This window comes from Lontra canadensis, unplaced genomic scaffold (assembly GCF_010015895.1).
Source record: "Lontra canadensis isolate GAN:19392208 unplaced genomic scaffold, GSC_riverotter_1.0 scaffold218, whole genome shotgun sequence".
Lineage (NCBI taxonomy): Eukaryota > Metazoa > Chordata > Mammalia > Carnivora > Mustelidae > Lontra > Lontra canadensis.
Window position 1 is genome coordinate 511,446 of NW_022631212.1, and position 23,136 is coordinate 534,581.

General features: G+C 54.2%; 2 protein-coding genes across 2 annotated transcripts in view; one reads left to right on the forward strand and one right to left on the reverse strand.

Moving 5' to 3' along the window:
• The window catches only part of MPP3 (membrane palmitoylated protein 3), a 24,947-nt gene continuing 1,811 nt past the window's right edge, over window positions 1-23,136 (forward strand). The window contains exons 1-18 of the mRNA XM_032849109.1: window positions 1-75; window positions 388-464; window positions 1,331-1,393; window positions 1,588-1,706; window positions 1,959-2,036; window positions 3,372-3,452; window positions 3,695-3,832; window positions 7,472-7,553; window positions 8,718-8,803; window positions 10,186-10,260; window positions 13,095-13,291; window positions 15,299-15,363; window positions 16,721-16,741; window positions 17,234-17,275; window positions 18,574-18,738; window positions 18,842-18,922; window positions 21,280-21,373; window positions 21,557-21,665. Of these exons, the coding sequence (XP_032705000.1) occupies window positions 1,369-1,393; window positions 1,588-1,706; window positions 1,959-2,036; window positions 3,372-3,452; window positions 3,695-3,832; window positions 7,472-7,553; window positions 8,718-8,803; window positions 10,186-10,260; window positions 13,095-13,291; window positions 15,299-15,363; window positions 16,721-16,741; window positions 17,234-17,275; window positions 18,574-18,738; window positions 18,842-18,922; window positions 21,280-21,373; window positions 21,557-21,665 (1,458 nt within the window). The 5' untranslated portion in view covers window positions 1-75; window positions 388-464; window positions 1,331-1,368. The remainder of the gene's footprint in view (window positions 76-387; window positions 465-1,330; window positions 1,394-1,587; window positions 1,707-1,958; window positions 2,037-3,371; window positions 3,453-3,694; window positions 3,833-7,471; window positions 7,554-8,717; window positions 8,804-10,185; window positions 10,261-13,094; window positions 13,292-15,298; window positions 15,364-16,720; window positions 16,742-17,233; window positions 17,276-18,573; window positions 18,739-18,841; window positions 18,923-21,279; window positions 21,374-21,556; window positions 21,666-23,136) is intronic.
• The window catches only part of CFAP97D1 (CFAP97 domain containing 1), a 12,881-nt gene continuing 12,329 nt past the window's right edge, over window positions 22,585-23,136 (reverse strand). Inside the window, exon 7 of the mRNA XM_032849111.1 lies at window positions 22,585-22,752. The gene's annotated coding sequence lies outside the window, so the exon portion shown is untranslated. The remainder of the gene's footprint in view (window positions 22,753-23,136) is intronic.

A 23,136-nucleotide genomic window follows, 5' to 3' on the forward strand; every position in this document is an offset into this window, starting at 1 on the left:
GCGGAGCCAGCGGCTGCCGAGGCTCCGGCACCCGCGCGGCTCCCGGTGGCGGAACGGAGATCCCGGAGCGCCCAGGTAGGAACCCCCGCGGGGAAGCGACCCAGGAGCCGGGAGGCGGCGGGAGGGGGCGCGGCGGGGGCGGGTAGGCGGCGCCGAGCCCCGCCCCTCGTGCGCGCGGCGGCCTCGCGGCCCCCCCGAGCTCCCCGCCTGGGGGAGGGGGCGCTGAGTCCCCGCCCCTCGGCCCCGGCCTTCCTCCCCGCGCTCACCCCCTCCCACCCGGGTGAGCCCCGCTCCTTTCCCGCCGCTGGGTCTCCTCCGCACCTCCCGCAAGCGGCCCCCGGGGTTCGCCGTCCCTTCGGCCAGCCGCGCTCCTTGTTCGTCCCACAGGTTTCTTCCGAAAGCGAGCTGGAGTCTGTGCCTGGCCGCCTCGCGGGAGAGGGGGCACAGCTAGAAGGAGCCAGAGGGTGAGTCTGGCGGAGGGCGGTGCGGTGGCTGGAGAGCCCAGTACCATTCTCTCGCATCTTGGTGTCCCCGGTGCTCCGCGCCGCAGGTCTGGCTCCATTTCTGCGGAATGAATGAATCATTACTCTCCTTGTCCCCTTCCGAAGGAGGACTTTTGAGGTCCACGTGCTGCAGAGCACGTTGGGGGGCTGGGGGGGGGAGGGGCTCCTGAGCTAGGGCTGCCCAGTCCTGCGTAGTGGAGACCCGACTCATTTCTCCACCTCTTCGCACTCTGTTCTGGGGGGTACTGCCTTCAGTTTGGGACTTGGGGGCGGTGGGGAAGGAGGAAGCTTGCAGGCCCAGATGGGTACTTGCTGAAGGTATGACCAGAGGCTTGAAGGTGAACAAGGGACTTGTGGAGGACAAGGGACCTGAGCAGGGCCTCTCTACAGGAAGAGGGCACAGGGGGTGCCACAGAACAGAGCGCCCCCTGTAAGCAGGGGCCACCTCATACCTTTGAGACCATCCGGGAAAGGCCACCAGAGTATGGATTCTGAACTGTAAGCTACTGAACGCCTCTGAGCCTCAGTTTCTTCATCAGCAAAATGGGGATATTAGCGCCCATTCCTCAGGGCTCTGTGCACGTTAAGAAAAGTGTCATATGAAACCTCTCAGCAGAGTGCTTGGCACATCTGGGGTGCCAGCAAGTCTTAGTTTTCTTTCTTTGCTCTCTGAAAACAAACAAATGAAAAAACAAACAAAAACAAGCGGAGAGTTATTTGTTCCCATCCCCTCTGTCCCCAAATTGGTCATGGACAGACACAGCAGGCGTGTAAACCCTGTTGGTTGAATGAATATGGATCGACCCCACTTACCCTCCTTCTCCCAGAATCTGCAGGCAGAGCCCGGGAGCTGAGCGGCAGAGACATGCCCGTGCTGTCGGAGGACTCCGGTGAGTGCCTTTCCCGGGGCCTGCCCGAAGCCGCTGAGATAAGACCCTGCCCACCAACCCCAGGGACTGCTGGAGAGCCCTAGGAGATAGAGCCTGGGGAGACAGTGTCCACACTGCAGGATCCCCTTGGGGTCCCACGGAACCAGAAGTACCCAGGGCATGGGCTATACTTCGTGTTCTTACCCTCTTCTCAGGTTTGCATGAGACCCTGGCACTGTTGACTTCTCAGCTCAGACCTGACTCCAATCACAAGGAAGAGATGGGCTTCTTGAGGGATGTTTTCAGTGAAAAAAGCCTCAGTTACTTAATGAAGGTAAAGCCCCATTTCATCCCATCTGCTGAGGGTTTCTAGAGGTTTTCAGAGCTGGCTGAGGCCCCCAAGTGCATCTTAACCATTCCCCTGCCCCGGGAGGGTCTTCATTGGCCCACTATGGGTGGCTTTCTCTTGGGCTGACCCAGCCGTGACCCACTCTATGGCCATCTCGTGGGCAGGCTGTGGGGTGTCCCTGGTGCACCTGGGCTGCTGACTTGGGAGTCCCCCGCCTGAAACTGGCTGTCTTTGCAGATTCACGAGAAGCTTCGCTATTACGAGAGGCAAAGTCCAACCCCTGTTCTGCACAGCGCTGTGGCCCTTGCTGAGGATGTAAGCCCCAGGTTTTCCCCTACGTTGTTAGCCCCCCTTCCTACTCCATAGGGTTCCATCACGATTGCTTAGATTGTCGGGGACATAGGGGCTTGGAGCCCAAAGGGGGAAGAGACATCTCCTTTGCTTCTCCTCTTGCTCCTCCTTGGGCTTCTTAATGCTCAAAAAGGGACTTGTGAGCCCCGGATTGGGCCAAGGGACACAGGGACATGAGGACGCCCACTTACTGTGTGTTCCCGAGAAAGTCTGTTCCCCCCCCGCTGTGAAATGGGAACATTTGAATCATATCAGCAGTTCCAGACTGTTGAGGTCTGGTGACATGAAGGTCAAACAGTCGCCTTGTGCTGTGCTTTGGGGAGGCCCAGTGCAAAGTCCTGGGGTCACGTGACTTGTGGTGCGCCTCTACTGGCTCTGGGTTCTTATTTTTTAAAGGAATGCTTCCTAACTTCCCGCGGACCTGCCCTCTATGTTGCATGGTTTGGGAAGTTGATTGCCAAGGCCAGCTTCTGGGTATACTCACCTAACCCCAGGAGATGGCCTGGCGGGGCGTGGGCACAGACCTTCCCTCCTTTCTGCGTTATGTGACGTGATGAGGAGCGCGTTAGGCTCTCAGGCTCCCAGGCTCGGCACTGCCTCTCCTACCAGCTCTGGGACCTACCGCAGGTCATTCAACCGCCCCGAGCCCCAGTTTCTTCATCTAGAAAATAGCACAGCAGTGAGAGCACAGATAATAGAGCCACACAGACCCAGGTTCAAATCCTGGCTTTTCAACCTTGGCCAAGATGTTCAGTCTCTCTTGTGTCATTCTCGTCCGTCTCATGGCAAGATGAGAATAGCTGCTATGTTGAGTTTACTGTGAAATTTGTCCTCATGAGGGGCGCCTGGGTGGCTCAGTGGGTTTGATCCCGGGGTCCTGGGATCGAGCCCCGCATTGGGCTCTCTGCTTGGCAGGGAGCCTGCTTCCCCCTCTCTATCTCTGCCTGACTCTGTGCCTACTTGTGATTTCTCTCCCTCTGTCAAATAAGTAAATAAAATTAAAAAAAAAAAAAAGAATTTGTCCTCATGAAGCAGATAGCACCTAGTGAGGGCTTAGTAAGTTAGCTCCCAGTAGGAGTAGCGCACGTGAGCTACTCAGGCTCTTCTGATCCGGGCTGTGATTTCCCTGAGAGTGTCAGCCCTGGGGCGGCTGAGTGTCCCATGCACTCTCGGGTGCTGTCACCATTCCTTCGAGGACCCTTGGGTCCAAAGCTCAGGAAGCAGGGTTTTCCCTGGAGACTCCCAGCAGGCTCAAAGCCTGGGCAGCCACGTGTGACGTTCTGCCTCATTCCTCCACAGGTGATGGAGGAGCTGCAGGCCGCCTCCGTGCACAGCGACGAGAGGGAGCTGCTCCAGCTGCTGTCCACCCCCCACCTCAGGGTAGTCATACAGTCCCTGCCTGCCCACGCAGCTCATGTCCCCCTGGGGTGGGGGCCCTGGGGAGCGCTCAGCCGGGAGGCTGAGGAAAGGAGAGTTCTGAGTGGGGGAGTCCTCAGTACCAGTGTCTGGGTGGTGGTTTCTCTGGCATGCGACCTGAGACCCCCAAATCACTGCTCGGCCAAGGCCCCCTGACCCCTGGGAGCTCTGGGGCTGGCCCGTCACTTCTCTTGCTTTCCTGACAGGCCATGCTCATGGTACATGACACCGTAGCCCAAAAGAATTTCGACCCCGTTCTTCCCCCTCTGCCTGATAATATTGATGAGGATTTTGATGAAGAATCAGTGAAGATTGTCCGCCTGGTGAAGAACAAGGAGCCCCTGGTATGTGACACCCACCTCTCTTTCCCCACCCCTTCCATCTCCCATCCACCCAGAAAACTGGGAAGAGACCCCCCCCCTCCACGCCAAAGTCTCCGGAGTGAGTGATGGCAGCTGTATTGGGGGCTGCCAGTAGTCCCCGTGACATCTTTGTGTGCAGGGTACCTCTTTCTCTGGGTGTACACAGCCTCCCTTGACTGTAGCCAAGCTCCTTTGTGCAGTACATAATCTGCGCAGCTGTACAGGGCAGCCCTGATCATCACGGTCCCCATCAGAGGTTGGCAGACTAGGTTCCAAGTGCCAAAACCAACTCACTGCCAGTTTTTGTAAATAAAGTTTTACTGGCATGAGGCCATGCCTGTTCATTTACGTATCGTCTGTGGCTGCCTCTGCGCTGCATCGGCAATGTGGCATAGTTACCACGGAAACGGTGTGGCCTGCGGAGCCTGAAATATTTACATTTGGCCCTTTACAGAAAAGTTGGCCAAATCCTGCTCTGAATACTGAGGGAGCACTGGGCAGCAGCCATTCTTCTCCTCAGCTGACAGATTGTTATGATTTTGGGCCAAGTGCAGCATTGATTTACAGAGCAAAGGGACGGGGTTGTTTATTACACGGGGGAGTGTGGAGGAAGTCTGAGAGTTGATTGCTTGCCCCAGAGAATGCCTCAGCTGGCATTTTGAATTTTCACCTTTTAGCAAGAGCCCTCAGCTAAACCACTTTTGCAAATGGAAGGGGAGCTCCCTGCCCTCTCTGTTTCCCCCCTTGCAAAATGGGGCAGGCATCCATTGACACAGCAAACATACCGTGTGCCAGGCACCGTGTTGGGCACCTGCAGATCAGAGGTGATGAAGACTTAGTCCTTGCCCTCTGGGAGGTCACAGGAGAGTGACGGGGGTTTTCTGGAAGAGGTGATGCCCAGGCTGAATTCCAAGAAAAGGAACAAGTTTCCCGGGAGGAAAAGAGAGAGGAAGAGCACCCCACACAGTAGAATGACCCGAGCAAATTCAGGGTAAGGGAAACAGCATGATCTGTTTGTCAACGGAGAGTCCTGTGTCCTGGCCTTGGTTCTTGATTTTGGCCAAGAAAGAATTCAGAACCAGACTCTGGAGCAAGCAAAGGTTTAATAGCAGTTTAAGGGAAAGGACACTCTGGAGATGGGACACTGGGAGATCAGGGTTGTCTTTTTACGTTTGAATAAGTTATGGGTCATAGCTAGGCTGGTTTCTGCCAAAGGCAGCCAGTCATCTAAGGCACTCCTGTTGTTTGGGGGTGGATGTTTTGGACCCCATATGGTCCTTGTCTGACCTGTTCTGGTAGCCATTCTGGGGGAGGGGTGAGGGAGGACAGAATAAGGGGTTAAAACCGCAATGTAAATGTATTACAATGAAGCTCTAGGTTACTATAAGGCACTGGTCATAGGGAAGAACATGGGCGTATCCCCTGGGGTCTGTCCTGGCTGTTTGGAACTTGGCCTCCACCCTTTCATCAGTGGGAAAACACTTGTTCCCTGCTCCTGTCTAGCTCATTGCCTACTCTGTCATATTCAAGGTGCTCTGGGCTTCCCGGTGCGGATGTGGAAAGCCAAGTTTGTGGTTAGGAGTGACGGAGGTGGGGCAGAACCAGAGGGAGATGCCGATGGCCCATGCACAGTATCACAGCTTGTTCCTGAGGGCAGCGGGAGGCCATTGTAAGGTTTTACAGAAGAAATAACATGATCAGATTTGCGGTTTGGGAAGATCGCCCGGCTGCCAAATAGAAGGTGGCCCGGAGAGTGAGGCCAGACGCGAAGGACTGGTGTGAAGGTGGGGAGCTGACGGGGAGGTCCAGAGAGGGGGCTTGACCTGGGCCTGTGGGAACAGGGAAGAGAAATGCAAGAAGTATGTTGGAAAAAGGTTAGTATCACTTTGTGACTGCCCTGGTTTGGGCAGGAGTCTGGGGGGAGGGGGGATGCCCAGGATAGCGCCCAGATGTCCAGCTGGGACGACTAGTGGGCACTGTGGCCGTTGTCCAAGGAATGGAGCTTAGGTCCCATTGAACGCAAAAGCAGAGGCTTCCAGGAAGTGGAGGGATAATTGTTCTGAGACACAGATCTGGCAGCTGCCTGCACCCGGGAGGGGTTCAGATCACACCTGAGAGGTTGGGACCACATAGGTAGAGAACAGACAGTGAGGCAAGAAGGGATCCGGGTCTGAATCCTGCCCCTTTCATCACAATCCGAAAGGCAGATAGAGGAGGACCCGGCCGTGGAGACCTATCGTCAGCTGGGAAGACCCGGGAGAGAGGGGTGTCACCAGCGCCCTGGCTAGGAGAGGGTCCCAAAGTGTGGGGGGCACTGGAGGCAGACAGGCGGGAGGCAGAGGCAAGAAGGCTGAGAGTGTGTGGGAGCCGGCAGCTGGTGGGCGGTCAGTGCGGTGGCTGCTGTCTTCGAGGGTGCAAGTGGCAGTGACTTGGAGGGCAAGAGGCAGAGGAAGCAGGTGCTTGCTCCAAGGGAGCAGAGATGGGGGGCTGCCGGAGGGAGGGGCAGGCTTTTTACTTATGAGGGGGACGTGATAGTATTTTTGGAGCCAGGAGGAGCCAGCAGGGAGCAAGTATTGAGTCTGCCAGAGAGGGAGGGAGGGGACAGAGGCACCAGCCCAGATGGGAGGAGCCACTCTGCTAAGAGTAGGGAAAGGAGGACAGGATGGATGGAGATGCCGGAAAGTTTGAAGGTCTGGGGGCAAGATACCATGGGGTTTTTGGCTGATGATTTCTCTTTCCAGCAGTATTTGTCCTGTAGACTTCAAATAGGTGACATAAACAGAGTTAGTAACAAGCGTGCCCATATGTTTGCAGTAACAGCCAATAATAAAAGGTTAACATTTATTGAGCACTTACTGCATGCACTTAGGCTGTGCAACATAATTGAGACTTGCCCGCATCACCCAATAGAATCCGTGCACCAGCCCCAGGAAGTTAAATGCTGTCCCCCACCCCAGAGGAAGCAGACTCAGAGGAGATAAGGGGCTTCCTTGCTAAGGCTGCATGCTTTCAGGGAGTGGCAGGTGGATTCGAACCCAGGGCCGTGCAGCACGGGAGCGCAGTGCATCACCGCCTGCTGCCCTGCCTGCTGCGGTCCCGCCTGCGGGGTGCACGAAATTGAGGGCTTGTTAGCACCTCTCATCTGAGACATCATCTCTGCTGGGCTCCACGGGCCAAGTTCTGGTCCCAAAGCTCTGGCTGGTCATAACTGGTGCCTCTCGGCAACCACAGAGGGTCTGGTACTCTGTGATTGATTAGAGGTTTAGAATTTGCAACCGCGTTATTATTAAATGTCTTTCCAAGAGACAAGGGCTATGATAGGAGAGACAAGCCCTGGACTCAGCGTCCCACAATCCTTCATGCCTTCGCAGCTGGGCGACCTTGGGGATGCTGACCTTCACCGACCCCCTGTCCTTCATCCCCAAAATGAGATGTGGGGATCGCTGTGCTGTATCAACATGAGAGGCTGGTTTCGTGCGTCCTCAGCGCTGGAAAGGGCTGTCCTTAATGTGCCCTTTGGGGTGATGGAGAGACGGGGAGGCTCTATGGGGTCCAGAGACGGGGAGGGTCTGAGGTTTGGGGCTGCCTCTGAAGAGCCTGCCTGCTCTGTCTCCGATGCAGGGCGCCACCATCCGGCGGGATGAGCACTCCGGGGCTGTCGTGGTGGCCAGAATCATGCGAGGGGGCGCGGCAGACCGCAGCGGTGAGTGACATCCCTGGTGGCCTGGTGGAGGCGACAGCCAGTGTGCCCCAGCCTTCCCCCACCCCGCCCCAAGGCCATGAGTCTCCTTTGCTTCTCCTCTCTGGTCCTCTGTTTAGGATGTGCTTTGCTCTTCGGGAGTGGGCCTGGAATTCTCTTCCTCCCTCCCGAGCCTGGTAGAAATTATAATTGTTTGAACATACTTCAGGCACGGAGAATGCTAGGGTTGGTCAGTTGGGCTCCTGCACTGGCCTCGCTGAGGACTGGGGTCGCTGAACCCACAGCACAGGCTTAACGGGTTTCCTGACTGCGGAGCAGGGACACCCATCCCCGCCACCCCGGTTGTCACTCTTATGGAGGAAAGGGTGTTCATGCCCCAGATTTGTTTGGGTGGAAAACAGGTGGAGAATCATTGTTGTGTGAAACAACTACTCGGTTGGGAGGCAAACCTCCTGGTGGGGAGAGGTGTTACCCCAAAAGCCCCGGGATCACTCCTGTGGAGACCAGTGCTTCTCAAACACTAACAAACACCGACCCTCCCCCCAGCACCTTGTTAAAATGCAGATTCGGATTCAGCAGGTGTAGGGGCCACCCCTGAGATCCTGCACACCTGACCGCCTTCCGGGGGCTGCCCATGCTGCCGGCCTTCTCTTTGACGAGCAATTATGGCCTCGTGGGCAGAGACAGTTGTTAGAGCAGAGGCCAGTGGACATGTGTGTTTAATACTCTCGACGACACCTTTAAGTTTTCTTGGGATTTGAGAAAGACGTTCTAAGAGTATGTCTGTTAACCCAGGAAGGTGAAGAGTTAATGATATTTTTAAAGAAACAGAGGTTATAACGGAAAGAATCAGGCTTTCGATGCCAAAATAAGTGTGTTTGGACATAGGTTCCATTATATCTTAGCAGAGTGGCCTTGGGCAAGTGGCGTACTCGCTCTGGGTCTCAGCTGGCTGCTTGCAGACCAGGGATTTCCCTGGGGAGTTCGGAGGCTGCAATGCTGAGTGGGGCACCCTGCGCACAGTAGGACTCAGCCAGATCCGGGCCTGCCGGTTGTCTTCACACCTTGAGTCTGCCGTGCGTGTGGTGGGCTCCTCCTGCGGGTTCCAGTGGTGCCCCAAGCCTGGGGCCCCTTCCTGTGCTGATGGGCAGCCCCTGTGTCTCCTAGGTCTGGTCCACGTTGGAGATGAGCTCCGAGAAGTGAATGGAATCACAGTCCTGCATAAGCGCCCTGATGAGATCAGCCAGATTCTGGTCCGTGCTGCATGTGTCCCAGGGCAGCGGGGAAGTGGGGGGTGGTCTTTGGAGACCCAAACAAGGTACTTCTAGGAGCCAGGGAGGATTCTGCCTCAGTCTCTGTGTTCATGAGGAGGTTGCAGGCAAAGTGGCTTTGCAGTACGCCCAGGGTTGGGGTGGGAGACAGGAAGAGTGGCATTCCCAGGCCACCTGCCTCTCAGACCTCTTCAGCATAGCCCCACTCCCTTTCCCGAGGCCCCTTCTGCGACATGCCCTCAAAAGGGCCTCCTCTTCCGATGGGCTGAGGAATATGGAAAAAGAAGCTGCGGTATAGGAAGGACCAAGAACAAGGGCTTTGGGGGTCAGCTGGTCCTAGGTTCAAATCCTGCCTCCACTACTTTCCAGCTGGGCCGCCTTGGGCCTCCCATTAGGTCCCCCTGGGTTCCACTTTCCTTTCCTGGAAAGTAGGAACAGGGAGGAGCGTACCTCCTCCAGTGTGTGGTTGTGATCAGGATGTAAACATCAGGAAAAGGATACAGCACTTCCTGTCTGTGAGGGGATTCTGTCTTAAGTGCTGGGACGCAAACAACCTCCAGAACCCATTCTACTAGTTTAAGTTGCAGTTGTCAATCCAGTCACAGTTTTGTCTTTATCCTCAGGCACAACACTTCTTTATCCTTCTCCCTCAACACGACCCTCTCTGCTAGTTTCTGGTGGTTCAGGAGGGGGCAGAAATAGGCCGATCTGAAGAGAGGGAACCCCACTGTTTGTGACCCCTGGTTGCAGGCAGGCTCCTTTGGTCTTCCTGCCCCTGCCCCCTGCCCTTTCCCTGGTTCGAGGCCCCGGGCTCCTTGTGTTTTAGGGCAGTGCTGGTTCGGGGAGACTGTTGGGCCAGATGTGCTCTCATGGGCGGACCACATTCTGCCTTGTGCCCCCCACCCCCCATGGAGATGCAGGGTCTGTGTCAGATAGAGGGAAGGGGAAACCCTGGCAAGGTAGGGGTAACCTGAGGTTGGAGAGCCTGATGGGGAAGATGGGAGCAAAGGAGAGAAGTGAAACTGAACTTGGTTATGAAAAAACCCTGAGAAAAGAGAAAGGAAGGGTGGCCTGTGGGCTCTAGAAGTCAGGAGGGAAGGAAAGGCTGAATTCAGTGTGTGCACTGTCCTTGGTGCTCATTCAGAGTTCCACGTCCCTTTGTCCCATGACAAGGCGGATACTGGGTTTCGAGTTTTGCTTTAGTTAATTCATGGGAGCCGCCTTGGGAGGGTGGCCCACAGGGGAGGCGGTGTGTCTGACTTCCTTCTGAACGTGAGTTTCCAGATCAGGGCAGGAAGACTTGAACTCACTGAGGGTGAGGGTTAGACGTGGGAGGTGGCAAGCTTCAAACTCTCTCCTCTCAGGCTCAGTCCCAAGGATCCATTACCCTGAAAATCATTCCAGCCACCCAGGAGGAGGACCGTTTAAAGGACAGCAAGGTATGGAGGGGTTGGAGGTGGGGGAGGGCCTTGAAGCAGTCGTTCTGGAAGAGATCACATGTCTGGTTCTCCAAACATGCACTCAGTAGAGAACAGGAACTCAGTCACACTGTGATTCATTTATTTGTACCTGCCTCTTTCTAAACAGGATTTGACGTGGCTTACTAATAAAAGACAAGGTTATTTTAATTGAAATAGAAAATCAAGGCCACGAAGAGGAGAAAGTACCAAATGTGCTGGATTCAGGACCAATTAAGTAACTGCCATTTGCTTAATTCTTTGGTGAGCCTACCTTTTTTGGTCACTTCCTCTGTGCCGGGCGCTCTGCCAGATGCTGGAGACAGGGACAGTTGGTAGCCTTGAGGACTCCTGGTTCAGAGAGGGAGGCCGGGGAGCAGGTGTTTCATTGCTATGTGATTAGTGCTAGTGTTTCAGAAAGGTTCCGAGCAGAGTCACGGACACTGTGGAAGGGATTGGGTAGTAGGGGTACTGGAAGTGAGGCTTGAGACAGGTGAAGGTGAGTAGGACATTGATGGTGAAGAAGAGGAGGCGGAAAGTTCGCGCTCAGAGGTCTGCATCTACCGAGGCTCAGAGGTGCGGAGAGGAGTACATTCGGGGGGTTGGTGAGAGCACCGTAGTCGGGCTCTGGAGGTGTTGTGCTGGGAGGTAGGTTAAGGCTATCTTCTGAATGGCCTTGAATGCTTTCCTAAGGGTGCTGGCATAATCCCGGCCTGGTTTGAGGTCTCAGAGGCCAGCCCCGAGATGAAGATTCCGAGTGCAAGTAGTTCATTTGGAGGTAACCCCGGGAAACCCCCCAGGGAAGGGAAGGCAGTGAGTGCAACAAAGTGTGCGTCATCCCGGTGGGAACTCGGGGATCCCACATAGACATGTGTCTTCCCACCCAAGAGCCAGGGGAGCTGGAGAAATCTGGGCACCCACTCCTGCCAGGCTGTATCCGGGTATGGATTCCCAGCATTCCCTGCTGGCTGCATTAGAGTAGAGCAGTGGCCAGAGAAAGCCCTTGGCCAGAGAGACACCAGGGCTGGCTGCTGGAGGTCTGGCTGGGGGGACACTGAAATGGTGAGACCCTGGGGTATGTGGGAGCTCCCAGGTGACCATGTGGCAGGGGTGGGGTTGGAATGGGTAGAGACAGGAGGCAGGGAGACCTGCTAGGGAGGCTCTTGTAAAATGCCTCTGGGAGAGATTATTCTGACCCGAGTGGAGGTGGTGGGAGAGAGGACAAGAGAGGGCATTGCTTTGATTTCAAATAAATTGGGATCTGAACTAGCAACCAGGGCAGAAAGGAGAGGAAAGGCAGGACATACTTTTCCTCAACAGATGGAAGGAAGCATGCCCATTTCTTTAAAGAAAGATGATTCCCAGCCTCTGCCTCTGGGCCCGGAATGCAGGAAGAGAAGGGACATCACAGCACTTGGCACAGAGTAGATGTCGACAAGTGTTTTGGTGATTGGGGATCAATAATGGGCAATGTCTCGGATATCAGATTTTGACAGCAAACAAAGACATCATCTCTGTGTGGCTGTTTCTTCTTTGCTCACTTAGATTGAACCCTAGGGCTTGCCTAGTATAGACTCTTACCTGATGGAAGCTGGTTCTTTCTTGGATATGCTAATATGATCTCCATAGACAGCTTGTGCAGGTTCTAATTTGGCACAGGGAGAAAACATGGTTTTCCTGGAGAAAATGGGTAACCTGTCCCTTAGCGCATCCTCCCTAAATATTTCTTCTTGATCCAGAAGCTTGAGCTGGGATGGCCACATAAGATTATACCCTCATCCAAGTGCCTGGGACCCTGATAACATCTGTGGCTGGGTGAGAACGTCTGTTCTCAGAATATCTGGCCAGAAAGTTCTTACCTTATCTAACTGACTCTTTTCTTTTTAAAAGATTTTTGTTTATTTATTTGACAGAGAAAGAGCGCGCACGTGTGCACAATCAGGGGGAGGGGTATTGGGGGACGGAGAAGCAGACTCCCCACTGAGCAGGGAGCCCTTTTTGGGGCTCGATCCCAAGACCCTGGGATCATGACCTGAGCTGAAGGCAGACGCTTAACCTACTGAACCACCCAGGTGCCCCTAACTGAATCTTTTTTCTGGTTGACACATAAAAGAATATGACTTAGATCTGTCTCAGAAAACTCTTTTTATTTTTTTTCCTGTTTGTTAAAGTAATTGGGCCCTAGTGGTCTGGTCATAGAGATAAATAAAATAAATCCATCCACTGAATTATAGGACAAGAAAGTGTGACAAATTCCATCTTCTCTAGAGGGGTGACTTCAGTGTAAAGGGAAGAGCTGGGGGTGGCCGAGGATGGGGTAGATGAGGCAGGGTGAGCTGTAAAAAAAAAAGTAGACATCAGTCGCCCACTGCAGAGTGGTGACGAGAAGTCAGTCACAGTCATGCTGTTGGTATCCGTGCTCTCATCAAAGCGTCTAGATCACGTATTTAACAGATGGCCACTGACTTCATTAGGGACAGTCAGCATATCAAAAAATAAAATTTTTGTTAAAATCATGCTGGTTCCTAGGCCTAGCTGTTGCTTTGTGTAATGCTAAGAGGCTGCTCCAAGAACAGCAGACTGGGTAAATAAAGAAGTACTTAGGCTGGAAAGAGAAATTCAGATAGAGGGGCCCATCTCTTAATTTTCTGAACCTGGATGGATTTCCCGACTATAATATTCAAAAAGGTTTGAAGAACAAGAGGAAACCATTGGCCTTCTGTCCTCGAGGCTGCTTGCCCGTCCTGCTGGCCCATGAGAGGTGTCCTCCGGCCTTTGATGCGGCAGAGACACACCTGTGTTCACGCCCCCCACAGGTGTTCATGCGGGCGCTCTTCCACTATGACCCCCGGGAGGACCGGGCCATCCCCTGCCAGGAGGCGGGCCTGCCCTTCCAGCGGAGGCAGGTTCTGGAGGTGGTCAGCCAGGACGATCCCACGTGGTGGCAGGCCAAGCGAGTAGGGGACACCAACCTTCGAGCTGGCCTCATCCCCTCCAAGCAGTTCCAGGAAAGGTGGGTCTGGGGTGTGTTGTCGGGACGGGCGGGGGTGCAGCTGTGGCGTGGCTAGAGGCGTGGGTACCTGGCCGGAGCGCCAGCCAGAGGTGCGAGCGGTGTGTCGTGGCCTAGGTTAAGTACCCATCCCCCTTGTGGTCGGTCTTCTTGTGTTCTAACCAGCGCTGACGGCCGTTGGCAATTTAAATACATGTATGGAAATCTATGATGTCACTGAACGCGGGTATGTTTTATAGTACGTACTTAGAGAAAGTCGAAAAATAAAATATAAAATTACAGAAGAGGAGGAGGAGGGAAAACAAAGTCCCCGAAGCCTCGCCACCATCGAGGCATCATGATAGATGTCCTTCGTGTGCTTTTTTTTTTTTTTTAAGATTTTATTTATTTATTTGACAGACAGAGATCACAAGTAGTCAGAGAGGCAGGCAGAGAGAGAGGAGGAAGCAGGCTTCCCGATGAGCAGAGAGCCCGATGCGGGACTCGAGCCCAGGATGCTGAGATCATGACCTGAGTCGAAGGCAGAGGCTTTAACCCACTGAGCCACCCAGGCGCCCCCTTTGTGTGCTTTTTATGGGAGAGACGCAGAAAGAATGGGAAGTCATGCTTTTGGCCAGGGCAGGGTGGGGGGGCATGTGTCCCGTGTCCCTTCACATGGTGCCTTTAGCATTTCCCACATTATTACCTCGTCTTTATTGTGTGGTTTTTAATAGCTCTATGATATTCCATCAAAAAGTAGACCGTGCACTCTCGGGCAGCGAGGATGGTTTCTGTGCCCCGCCCCACCGAGGAGCTGACGAGTGTAGCCTGAAAGTCACACGTGGTTCAGACGCTTTCTGGAAATGTGATGGGTTCTGGGGGAGGAGGGCGCTGGGCTCTGTGACGTTGCATCTTGGGAGGGTTTGGCCTCACCTGGGTGTGCGCAGAGGCGTCTCTGGGTGACTTCGCTCCTTCCCCGTGGCTGTACTTTTAAGCTGTCTGCACCATTCCGCTGCGACGAGACCGCAGTCATCACCTTGCTCAGGAGACTCTTCCTCCTATTTCAAATGGTTTCCTCTGGATAGATTTCCAGAAGTGTAAATGCTGGCCCGGAGGGTGGGGCGGCCTGCATGGCCTCTCTTGTAGCCTTCTTCCATCTTTTGGGGTGTGGAATGCTGCAGCGACAGATGTCAGGGGTCATCTGCCTCATTGCCCCCAACCCCCGTACACGGTCCCTAGGTCAGGCGTGTCAGCATCCCCTAGGACCTGGCTAGAAATGCAAACCCTTGAGCCCTTCCCCAGACCTGCTGAATCGGAAACTCTAGGGGCCGGCCCTGAGCTCCGTGTTCCAACAGAGATGGTTCCAAGGTGCTGAAGTTGGAGAACCCTTGCCCTCTTTCCTCAGGAACCTCAGACCCACTTGCATCTTGGGCTTCCTGGGTCTTCGGGGGAGAGCTCTTTAGCTGCATTTAAATGTGGGACTCTAGACCCCTCCAAGAGCCCTGGGTGTTTTCTCAGATCCGAGGTGAGGCCTTGGTGATTGCCTGGCCACTGATGATCAAATTGGGTAATGTGTCTGGCTGAGCTCCCCGATGACGGGGAGGAGGGGGCTAAATTAGGGTAACTCTCGCCCTCAACTCTCCTGGGAGTTGCTGTGCTATCTCCCAGCGTCCCCAGAGCTAGGGAGGCTGGGTGAGAGTGAACGAGAGGCCTCCCTTCCTTGAGAATCAGCCCTAGGAAAGCAACCACCAATCACTGGTGTGGCGTGGGCCCCATCCCCGTGTGTGACCGTCTTGGGCTGGAGGAACTTCTAGAGCAGGAGATTTGCTTTCTTCCAGCTTGTGAACCAACGAGCTTCTGTGAAAGTGTCTCTCTTCATGGCCACTGACTGTGGAGGGAGGCCCTTGGAATGCCAGGATGCACCCACCTGTGCAATCCAGGCCTTGGTTTCTCTGAGTTTTCCAGAAGGTTCTCTCTGACTGGTTTTGTGGCTGAGCTCATGGGCCTGCCCATCTCCTTGTGTCCCCATAGGCGACTAAGCTACCGGAGAGCCACCGGCACCCTGCCAAGCCCCCAGAGCCTCAGGAAGCCTCCCTGTGAGTAGATGGGCAGCAATGGGCTGGGGTTAGGACTCAGGGGCTTTGTGCCCCGAAGAAACAAGCACTGGACTGGAGAGGGCACCAGGGGTCCCATCTGAGCTGGGCAGGCCTCCAGGGGCAGGAGGGGAAACTGGAGTAGGTCAGGGAGGGGGGAGCTATTCTCTGAGGAGGAGCTACTGTATTTGGGACCCATAGATGATACGCGGGGGCATGTTAAATACCTCTTCCAAAATAGCGTGCAGACATGTCTGTGTGTATGTATGCGTGCATGTGTGTGTGTCTCTCTCTCTCTGGGAGAGTGTCCACTACCGAGCGGCTCTCTGATCCTGACAGTTTTAGAACCACTGATGCTGGACAGGAGTGGAGAAGGCTGCGAGTGATCCCATGTTAGCACCTAATTTGGCAAATAAAAATAAAGGATGCCCAGTTAAATTTGCATTTCAGATACATAATAAATGGGTTTCTAGTATAAGTATAGCCCATGCAATATTTGGGACATACTTATGCTAAGAAATTATTTGTTGTGTATCTGAAATTCAGAATTAACTGAGGGTCCTCTGTTTTATCTGGCCCCCCTATCCTGTGCAGCCCCTACCTTCAGAAGACACACTCACCTACCACCTTGCCTTTCAGTCATCATAATGTGAAGGAGTGGAGTCAGGACATCCTCTTTTCCAACGTGGGAAAATGGAGGCTCATGAGGTCAAGGGAGCGGGGCTGGGGTCAGGTTTTCAGAGGGCCTGTGCCCTCAACCTCCAGGTTAGAGCCCTGTATAGAGACGAAGCTGCCCACGATACGGCCTCTCAGGCTCAGGCAGGGGCGGGGAGGGGGGACTCGGAACCAAATGAGTGGCCCAGAGGGGTGTCAGGTGACCAGAGCAGAGCTGGCTGGGAGCCCAGCTCTGCACCGCCCAGCTCTGCACCGCTCCATCCTCCGGCACCTGAGTTTGACCAGGCCCGTCTCAAGCCCCGGAAAAGAGAGAGCAGGTCCCGGCCCCATGGCAGGCATCCTGGGGTGAGCTGCTCCCTGGCTGGAGGCCACTGCCCACGGCCAGTCTTCCAGACCAGCTCTCAAGGCAGGAGGGCTGCTGAGTAAATCGGTCTTGGAGCTGTTCACGCCAGTGCTGCACCGGCTTGCTTTGGGCCACTAATGAGACACACACGGGGAGACTAATGAGAGCTAGGCTCGGTTTCATAATGCACCACAGCTCGGATCACAGGTTTGCTGGAGGAAAGAAAGAGGGGACAGATGGAGGGCTCCTTGTGCACACGAGGCCACGGCTGCCTCTCAGCCATGGAGCCTCCTGGTTCCCCTCCACTAACGCTCTTCCATCTGTCTTTTGTGCAAACCGAAGATGATCAGCCTTGTGACAAAGGTAGGCTGGTGTTTATCCCCTGTGCACCCGGACAAGAGTGTAGACTGTCTGGAGCTAGAGGGGCTTCTTTTCCTCCCCACCCCCCGTGCCCTGAGGTGTAAAGAGCTGCAGGGAACAGAGCTCCTCCCTGCCCACCCGGCACATAGCCCCCTCGCCCCCACCGGATGCTGACTGGGTGGGAGGCAGGAGATAGGAAGGGGGGACAGGGCGAGTGACTGTCCCCTCCTCCTGCACACTGAGCCTAATCCAGAGGGGCCTGCTGGCCCAGAACTCCTGCCGGGTCCTGCAAAGTCTGTTCGGGGCCTAAGCATGGAGAATTGAGTGAAACAGAAGGACTTGGTTTCCTGGAGAGCCAGGACGTGGCATTTCTCCCGCCCCCCACGAGACATCATCCCAGTGGCCTCCTCGTGGCCACCTAGGAGCCGGGTCCCTTTGGGTCAGAATATGTGTCCAGCAAGGCTCACTGTCTGCCTCTCTCTGTTTGGTTCCCAGAGACCTGTGACTGTGAAGGGTACCTCAAAGGACACTATGTGGGTAAGTATCGGGCCTCGTCCCCAAGCTCCCCATGCCCTGCCTATGCAAAGCCAACCGTGGGCTCCTGGACTAGGGGAAGACAGAGGCAGGGTGATCTGAGCTCCAAGAGCAGCCAAGCCTGGGGGACCCACATTCCCCTTCATCTCTGTCAGCCAGGGGAGGGGGGCTGACCAGCCCAGGCTTTGGGATCTCCCCAACTTCCACCCAGCCCTCTGGGAGCAGAGCTCTGTCAGGGAAGGGACGTGGAGCACTCCGTTACCACCGATCTCTTATCATCACAGTCTCAGCCACGGTCTAGTCCGTGTGTGCCACCACCACCACCACCACTCAGTGACGGAGCCTTCTACCAGCCTTTTACCAGTCTCCAAAGGTCCTTTGCTGCTTTTATATTGCTTGGTCTTTTTAAAGGCCTTAGAGACCGGCAGAGATTTTTTTTACCTTTCATTTTGAAGTAATTTCAAACTTACCAAAAAGGTGCAAGAATTATACCCAGAACTCTTTGCCCTATTTGCTTGTCATCCCCTTTATCACACGTACACGGTTTCTTCCTGAGTTCTGTGACTCGGGCTGTAGCCATCATGTCCCTTCACCCCCAAATGCCTCAGTATATATTCCCTAGGGACAGAAACATTCTCTTACAGTCCCAGGGGAGTTATTAAAATTCTGGAAGTTTAACATGCAAGCAGTTCCATCATCTAATACATTGTTCATATTAAAATTTGGCCAGTTGCCGCAGTAATACCCTGTAGAGCATTTTCCCGGATCCAGGACCCCCCCGCCTCCCGCCAACCAGGACCACATGTTGCCCTTGTAGATTTGTATTCCCATTTCATGGATATGGAAATTGAGGCTCAGAGAGGTGATGACCCAGCCAAAGTCAGCCACGTGCTAAATAAAACAGGGATTGGGATGCCTGGGTAGCGTGGTCAGTTGAGTGTCCGACTCTTGGTTTCGGCTCAGGTCCTGATCTCAGGGTCGTGGGATCGAGTCCTGTGCCAGGCCCCACACTCAGCGTGGAGTCTGCTTAAGATTCTTTCTCCCTCTGCTCCTCCCCCTGTGTTCTCTACAAATAAACATCTTTAAATAAAACAGTGACCTTGAACCCTAAATTTGGAGGCCAGATGGTCACCCTTTCTTCATCTTACTAGACATCCTGATCAGCCCCTTCCTGTAGCAGGAGGTGGTTGGGAGAGGCCAGTGGGACTCAGCACCCCCTTCGAGGTGTGGCCAGGTAGAGAAAGTCTTTACTGGGAGATCCTGGGAAAGATGCCACAGTTCTCCCCGCCCTTCCTGCAAAGCTGGTCTTCGGAGAAGCTTCCGGCTGGGCCGAAGGGAAAGACCGGGAAGCCCCCAGGAAGGAAAGGGGTGTGCAGGAGCGGAGTCTCCAGAGCTGCTGACCTACGAGGAGGTAACCAGGTACCAGCACCAGCCTGGTGAACGGCCCCGCTTGGTGGTTCTGATTGGTAGGTGAGGGCCTGCATTTCCAAGGAGTGGGCGGGTTTCCTCCTGGACTGGTGGGGAGGGAGCTCAGCAGGGACCCTGGTCAGCCTTCCTTTCATTTCCCAGGATCTCTAGGAGCCCAACTGCATGAGCTGAAGCAGAAGGTGGTGGCAGAGAACCCACAGCACTTTGGCGTCGCCGTTCCACGTAAGGAGGCCCACGGTGGGGGGGAGGTTGTGTGTGCACACCCGTGTGTGAAGAGTTCATAGGGACTTGACTCCCCAAATCCATCCTAATCCTTACTTCGGGTCTGAGGGGCCGATGGGCACTGCCTGCTGTGGGCAGATCATGGGACCTAGGCATGATAAGAAACCCACTTCCAGGGGTCCACTAGGACCCTCTGAGTCAGAAGCTGGAGGACCATCTTCTCCGTTCCTTCCTGGAATGGGAAATAGCTCTAGAGCACACTGCAGGTAAAGTAGCAACCTTGGGCACCAAGGGGACGATCCAGCTTCCTCTTCACAGTGACTCTGACTCTGACAGCCCCCGCCCTCTGTTTGAGTAAGAGAGTAGGACAGAGAAGCTGGGAGCCTGGTGAGTTCTGAGACTGCTCGTGCACTCCCTTGTAGCCGGCTTCTGGGCCATCAGAGTGGCTGGGTGCCCTCCAAAGTGCTCATACCCCTGCCAGTTCTTGAGGCTAGGAGCAGCTGTGGAAGCTGAGACTGAGGGGCAGGAGGCCCTGGTTCTGGATGTGATGCAGAAGAGGGGAACGAAGGGTCTGGGAGCTTCTATGGACAGTGGCTTGGGCAGGGGCTTGGGCAGCCCTCCCCATACCCTTGAGGAGAAGGTTGATCACCATCTTATACTGCAGAGGAAGATGCTGGGGCTCAGAAAGGTTAAGTAACTTGCCCAGTGTCACACAGTTGGGAAGTAGTGGGGCCAAGATTCAGACCCAGGCAGCCTGTCCAGTCACATCCTTGATGAGACCGCACAAAGCCTGCCACTCCTGTCCTTGGCTGTCCTTTCCCTTTCTGGAGCCCTTAGTCCTTCTGGCCTCAGAGGGATGCAGTGTGGGCACCTGGTAGTCACCGAAAGGGAAGGCTCTGGTGGCAGCAATGAGACCTTTCCAGAGTGTTTTAAGGGCAGCTACCAATCCTTTCTTTTACCAGACCCCTGGGCCTCAGGGCCCATACCCCAGTCTGTGGGTTGTCAGAGTTGTCTTTCGGAGCCCTATCTAAAATGGCAGGGATGGGCAGGAGGCAGCAGGGCTCCAGAAGCCATTCTAGCGACACACCTCTGATGCACCTGGGAGGTAGGCTTCCGAGGGCCACTGCCTTCCAGGGTGGACTGAAACCTGCAGGATCTGTGGAAGCTGCTCATATGTGCATCTTTCAGAACCTCCAGATCCATCCCCCGGGGCAGGGGTACATGGCTGGTCAGGCCTACCCGCTTCAGGCACCCCACAGATAGGTGAACGTCCCCCCGCCCCTTGCTTTTAGGACCTGAAAGAGTCGAGGAAGGCTTCCCAAGGCTTCCCACTTCAGAGAGGCAATGACTTTAATCCTGGGTTTTGAAGCATAAATAGGAGTTTTCCAGGCAGGGAAGAAAGGAATAGTTCTGTATACAGAGGGATCCGGTTGTGCAAAGGGATGGAGGTGTGACCCAGGGTCGCAGCGTTAGGGACGGGGTGGGGGGTGGCTAGTGTGGATCATGTGGGAGGAGATACTCATCTAAGGTCTTTAGAATGTTATCGGTGGTGAATAAAATGTTTTTAAGCAAGTGAATGACATGATCAGAAAAGTGACCCTAGCAGCTCTCCCCAGCGTGGGACAGAGATGCCACATGTTGAGCACAGAGTGTCCCGGGTTGGTCCCCAAGGTCATGAAGATTCTGTCCTTCAGGACCCCCATCGTTTCTTGTGGAATGCTCTAGAAAAGAGCAACGTGATCCTTCATGCGTGCTCTCCTTCTGGGAAGGACCTAGTTTTCCCCCGAAGTACACGTCTCAGTTCTATCACAGAAACCAGTGGAGAAGTGCTGCCTGATTTGCGCTAAGTTGTATGAAAGCCAGATTTGCTAAACCGCATCTTGTCCGTCACGGGACTGTCTGTCTTCACATCTCTGCTCTCGAAATGAGAAGTCACTGAATAAGGATTTAAAGGCCGCCAGCAGGGGCCCCATGGCTCGCAGAAAGGAAAACGAGGAGGAAATCAACAGTTAGGGCTAGAGATCCCTCCTGCATTTCTTAACGACCAACACCACTTTGGCCAGGCCATCTAGCGGGGCCACTAGGGGCAAACACTTGGCATGGGACAGAGCTCACACCCCAGCTTGGGCTTGATCTCCCTCCATCTCAGTTGTCCTCCCCTGCAAAGTGAGAGGCCTCGTTTCCCACATCGCGGAGTGTGCCTGCCCCCCAGCGACACTGAGAAACGGGTGTGCTGGTTTCCTTCACAAAACAGCAATGAGCTCTGGAGGGGAAGGGGAGACCCAGGCTCGCTGCTGTTCTCATGCACTGAGAGGTGACATCTCTTTGCCCTGTTTCCCTTTTCCTTTCTTTCAAAGATACCACCAGGCCCCGAAAGAGCCATGAGAAGGAGGGGTTGGAATATCACTTCGTCTCTAAGCAAGCGTTCGAGGCCGACTTACATCACAGCAGGTGCGTGGGCCTGATGGCCCAGCTGGCCCTCGGGGGCCCCCGGCTGGTGTTCCGCCTGGCCTTCTGGGAGCGGTTTTGGGAAGGCAGGGGATGCGGGAGAGGAGTGGTGGTGGAAAGTCCATCCAGCTTTGCCTGCTAATTTAGGCAAACTCAGGAGCTGAAGGCCTGTTGGTGGTGTTTTAGGTTTCTGGAGCATGGCGAATATAAGGAAAACCTCTATGGAACCAGTCTGGACGCCATTCAGGAGGTGATGGCCAAAAACAAAGTGTGTTTGGTGGACGTGGAGCCGGACGTGAGTTTCTGAGCCAGTTGGGCGTTTTCTGTTGGCAGAATATATCCATGAGGGGGCTCAATCGGTTGAGAGTCTGACTCTTGATTTCAGCTCTGGTCCTATCTCAGGGTCGTGGGATCGTGAGATGAGGGAGCTGTATATTACACAGAACATTTGACCTCCATCTAAGGTTTTTTTAGTCCAAGGGACCGGATGTTAAAATTTCCTTAGGTCTCTCTTTGAGTTTCTAAGGAAAGCTTTGCAGCCTGAAACGTGCACATGTATACACAAAATGGCATTCGTTGGAGGATGCTCCAAGACCCCCTAGTGGCCTGCAGACCTGGGGTCGTGGCCTCTGCGTGGAGGGGACCAGGCAGTAGCATGGGCACCACTGGTCTCTGACGATAGGACGGAGTTAGATGCCAGGGCACGGGTGGGTGCCGGGGCCCAGCTCCCTGTACCAGGATACCGCCCCTGTGCCCCCAAGGACAAGTCAAGTCAGCGGCTCAGGGAATCACTGAGAGAGAGGCGACCCAGAGAGCCGTTTGAAAGGGAAAAGGGAAGGAGACGTGACCCTGTGAAGGGCTTCCAACCTGTTTCCAGTTCTGCGTGCCCTGCCTACCGTGTGTTTGACGGGGGCTCAAGCATCTTTTTAACCTTGTCTTTGACAAAAACTGCAAAGCTTTGAACTCACTCTGGGTTTTTCTTTTTTTCCTCTATAGAAATGGAGCTCTGATTTTATGCTAGAAGGTGTAGGTTTTATTTAACAGGAGTTGGCTTGAGACAGAGTCCAAAAAGCACATTATGTTTATGAAGGAAAAACCCTCTCGCATTTGGACTTGCTGAGTGTTGATCATCAAAATTAAAAGTCTGAATTGCAAAATTTTATCTGAAAAGTGATTTTATTGAATGGGGGGCTGCAGAGTGTACATATACGTTTAATGCCAGTGTTTCCAAACTGAGGCACTTAACGTTATAGGTCATGGGCGCTAACAGGATGATTTGCATATTGAAAAGCTTCTAATGTCTGTACCATTTGTTTCAAATGGTTTCTTAGTCTCTTCATTTGCTTAGCAAACCTTTTCTTCTCTGAATATCATAAGGAGGCCTGTGTGATAACACATATTTTGAATTAGTGTAGTCCAAACTGACGTTTGACTAATAAGAGTTGCACATTAAATCTTCTATCAGGACGGGGCACGTGGAGAAGGGCATATGTAGGTTAATCAGAGCTTGTGGGGTCAGAGCTAAGAGAGACGGCAACACCTGGAACCGGGGCTTCAGAACGTTCCTTCTCAGCAAGCGGGCCTCTGGGACCTGGCCAAGTCCAGTGTCAAAGTGGAGGACGGGAAAATGAGCAGCTGGTCTGCCCAGTGGAAGTCCATTGTCACTAGACCATGCGATCAGGACCCTTGCCCCTGAGGTTCTGAGATACAGCACACCCTTACGGAGCATTCAGAAAGTGTTTCATAATAAAATATTTCTCAAATGT